Source organism: Argentina silus (assembly GCF_951799395.1).
Source record: "Argentina silus genome assembly, chromosome: 22".
NCBI lineage: Eukaryota > Metazoa > Chordata > Actinopteri > Argentiniformes > Argentinidae > Argentina > Argentina silus.
This window is the reverse complement of record NC_139676.1, coordinates 13798386-13800885: the sequence shown is the minus strand read 5'-3', so window position 1 is coordinate 13800885 and position 2500 is coordinate 13798386. Positions and strand designations below refer to the sequence as shown.

Below are 2500 nucleotides of genomic sequence, written 5' to 3'. Positions count from 1 at the left end.
TCTCTCTCTGTCTCTCCAGTACGTGTCCCAGATGCGGGGGTCTACATGGTGGGCTTGGCTGTTTTCCCCGCCCACAGACCCCTCTACAGCTCCGCCTCCTCCCAGCTCTCTGCCCCCGAACCACCGGCCAGGAGCGTGGAGGTGAGCATGGACTCCCATACACTCATACACACGCCCACACCACACCGCACGCACGCACACTCACAGACACACACACACACACACACCACACACATGCACGCACACACACACACACACACACACACACACACACACACACACACACACACACACACAGAGACACACAGAGACACACACACAGTCACTTGTAGGCATGTGAAATACTCAAATAATTGGATCCACCACAAGTATTTTCGGGTGGGCTTTCTCTATTGATGCTGCTCCGTTGGTTACATTGTGCCAAATCATGCACAGCTGAAGTATGTTGACATATGTTTCTGAACCACGTCTGGTCGCCACAGTTAAGCATCTAGGTGGAAAGGCCCCACATATTTCAGCGGTCATACAGAACATAAATAAATGTCTGCCACCTATGTAAACTTTACATTTTATTCAGAGCGAGTCTCTCTCTCTCTCTCTCTCTCTCTCTCTCTGTCTCATTCTCTCCCTCTCTCTCTCTCCCCCTATTTCTCCCTCTCTCTCTCCCCCTCCCCTTCCCTCTCTCTCTCTCTCTCTCTCTCTCTCTGTCTCATTCTCTCCCTCTCTCTCTCCCCCTATTTCTCCCTCTCTCTCTCCCCCTCCCCTTCCCTCTCTCTCTCTCTCTCTCTCTCTCTCTCTCTCTCTCTCCCCCTATCTCTCTCTCTCTCTCTCTCTCTCTCCCCCCCCATCAGTTGCTGCTTTTTCCAGCATTAGGGTTTGTCCAGTCAGGTCGCCTGTCCTCTGTGGAGTTCCTCTCCCAGGAGCTGACCTCCAACACACAGGTGCGTCTGCAGCTTTACAGGCCACACTGCCCCCGCCCTGGCCTGCACCTGCTGCTGCCTGGTGAGTACACACACTCACACACACACACACACACACACACACTCTATACCACTGTCCATTGAGGGAGAGTGGAGGGAAGAGAACAAAGCAGCTGACAAAAGTTTGTGGAGAAATTGAGAGAATGGTCAGAATTAGGAACTAGGAACTAGGACAGAGAGAGAGAACTAGGAACTAGGAACTAGGACAGAGAGAGAGAACTAGGAACTAGGACAGAGAGAGAGAACTAGGAACTAGGAACTAGGACAGAGAGAGAGAACTAGGAACTAGGAACTAGGACAGAGAGAGAGAGAGGGAGGGAGGCAACAGCCAATCAAAATAGACTCAGGTAGAGCAAACGAGGACACTTCCTTCTTGTTTTTTATCTGAAACTGTCAGAGGACCCAGAACAACACAGAACACACACACACACACACACACACACACACACACACACACACACACACACACACACACACACACAAACACATATATACCGACAAAAGGGTTTGAGTTGCTTTCCATGTTCCTTGACATCCATAGAGATGAAAGAGAGAGAGAGAGAGAGAATACCTTGTACACCTGTTTCTTCCCCTTTTTAAAAGCTGTTCATTGTTCAATTGTCAAGTCTGTAAAAGTTCCTAAAAGTTCCTCCAAGACACCACTGTAGTGACACACACACACAATCTAGTTTCAAATACACACACACACACACAATCTAGTTACACACACACACACACACACAATCTAGTTACACACACACACACACACACACACACACACACACACACACACATTTTGCCTCCAGGACAAATCTTCAATTTCAGCACAGATCAAATTAATCTGCTTTATCCGCCAGCGCTCTCCCCCTCTCTCCCCCTCTCTCCCTCTCTCCCTCTCTCCCCCTCTCCCTCTCCCCCTCTCTCCCTCTCTCCCCCTCTCCCTCTCCCCCTCTCTCCCCGTTTCCCTGTCTGCCTTTAGCATCTTTTCAGTGGAAAGTTGTGTTTTGTTTGACTGTTTCCAAACATTGCGTCAGTCAACCCTAAATCGTTCAGTGTTCAGAACCACTTCATAGGCTCAGTAGGAAAGTGTTTGTTTATTCTGGTCTGTCCTCAAAACTGGGAATGTATAAATCAATATTGCTTTCAATGTCTAATTTATTTGAGTGAGTTTTTCTTAGTGAAGAGCACTTAGATTACTTATTCAGAAGGCACACACACACACACACACACACATACACCCCCCCCAAGCACACTCACACACACCCACGCACGTGCACGCACGCACACACACACACACACACACACCCCCCACACACACACCAACCTCTCTGACCTCCACCTCCCCTCCCCAGGCTGCGGTGGTCCCCTGTGTGCTCCCGTGGCTGTGTGTGTAGCCATGGACCCCCCTGGCATCTCCACCCCTCCACCCCAGTCGTCCTGCCCCCCTCTCCAGCAGTGGTGCCCCTTCTCTGGGGGCTGCCTGCCCCTGGCCAGCCCATGCCACCCTGCCTCCTGTGCCA

At 50.7% G+C, this 2500-nt stretch overlaps 1 protein-coding gene across 1 annotated transcript in view; it reads left to right on the top strand.

Annotated features, from left to right (window-relative positions):
• Positions 1 to 2500, top strand: part of pkd1a (polycystic kidney disease 1a) — a gene marked incomplete at its 5' end in the record, with an annotated part of 62349 nt that overhangs the window by 19146 nt on the left and 40703 nt on the right. The window contains 3 exons of the mRNA XM_083693657.1: positions 20 to 141; positions 852 to 1002; positions 2333 to 2500. The exon at positions 2333 to 2500 is cut by the window's right edge and continues 107 nt beyond it. Of these exons, the coding sequence (XP_083549783.1) occupies positions 20 to 141; positions 852 to 1002; positions 2333 to 2500 (441 nt within the window). The remainder of the gene's footprint in view (positions 1 to 19; positions 142 to 851; positions 1003 to 2332) is intronic.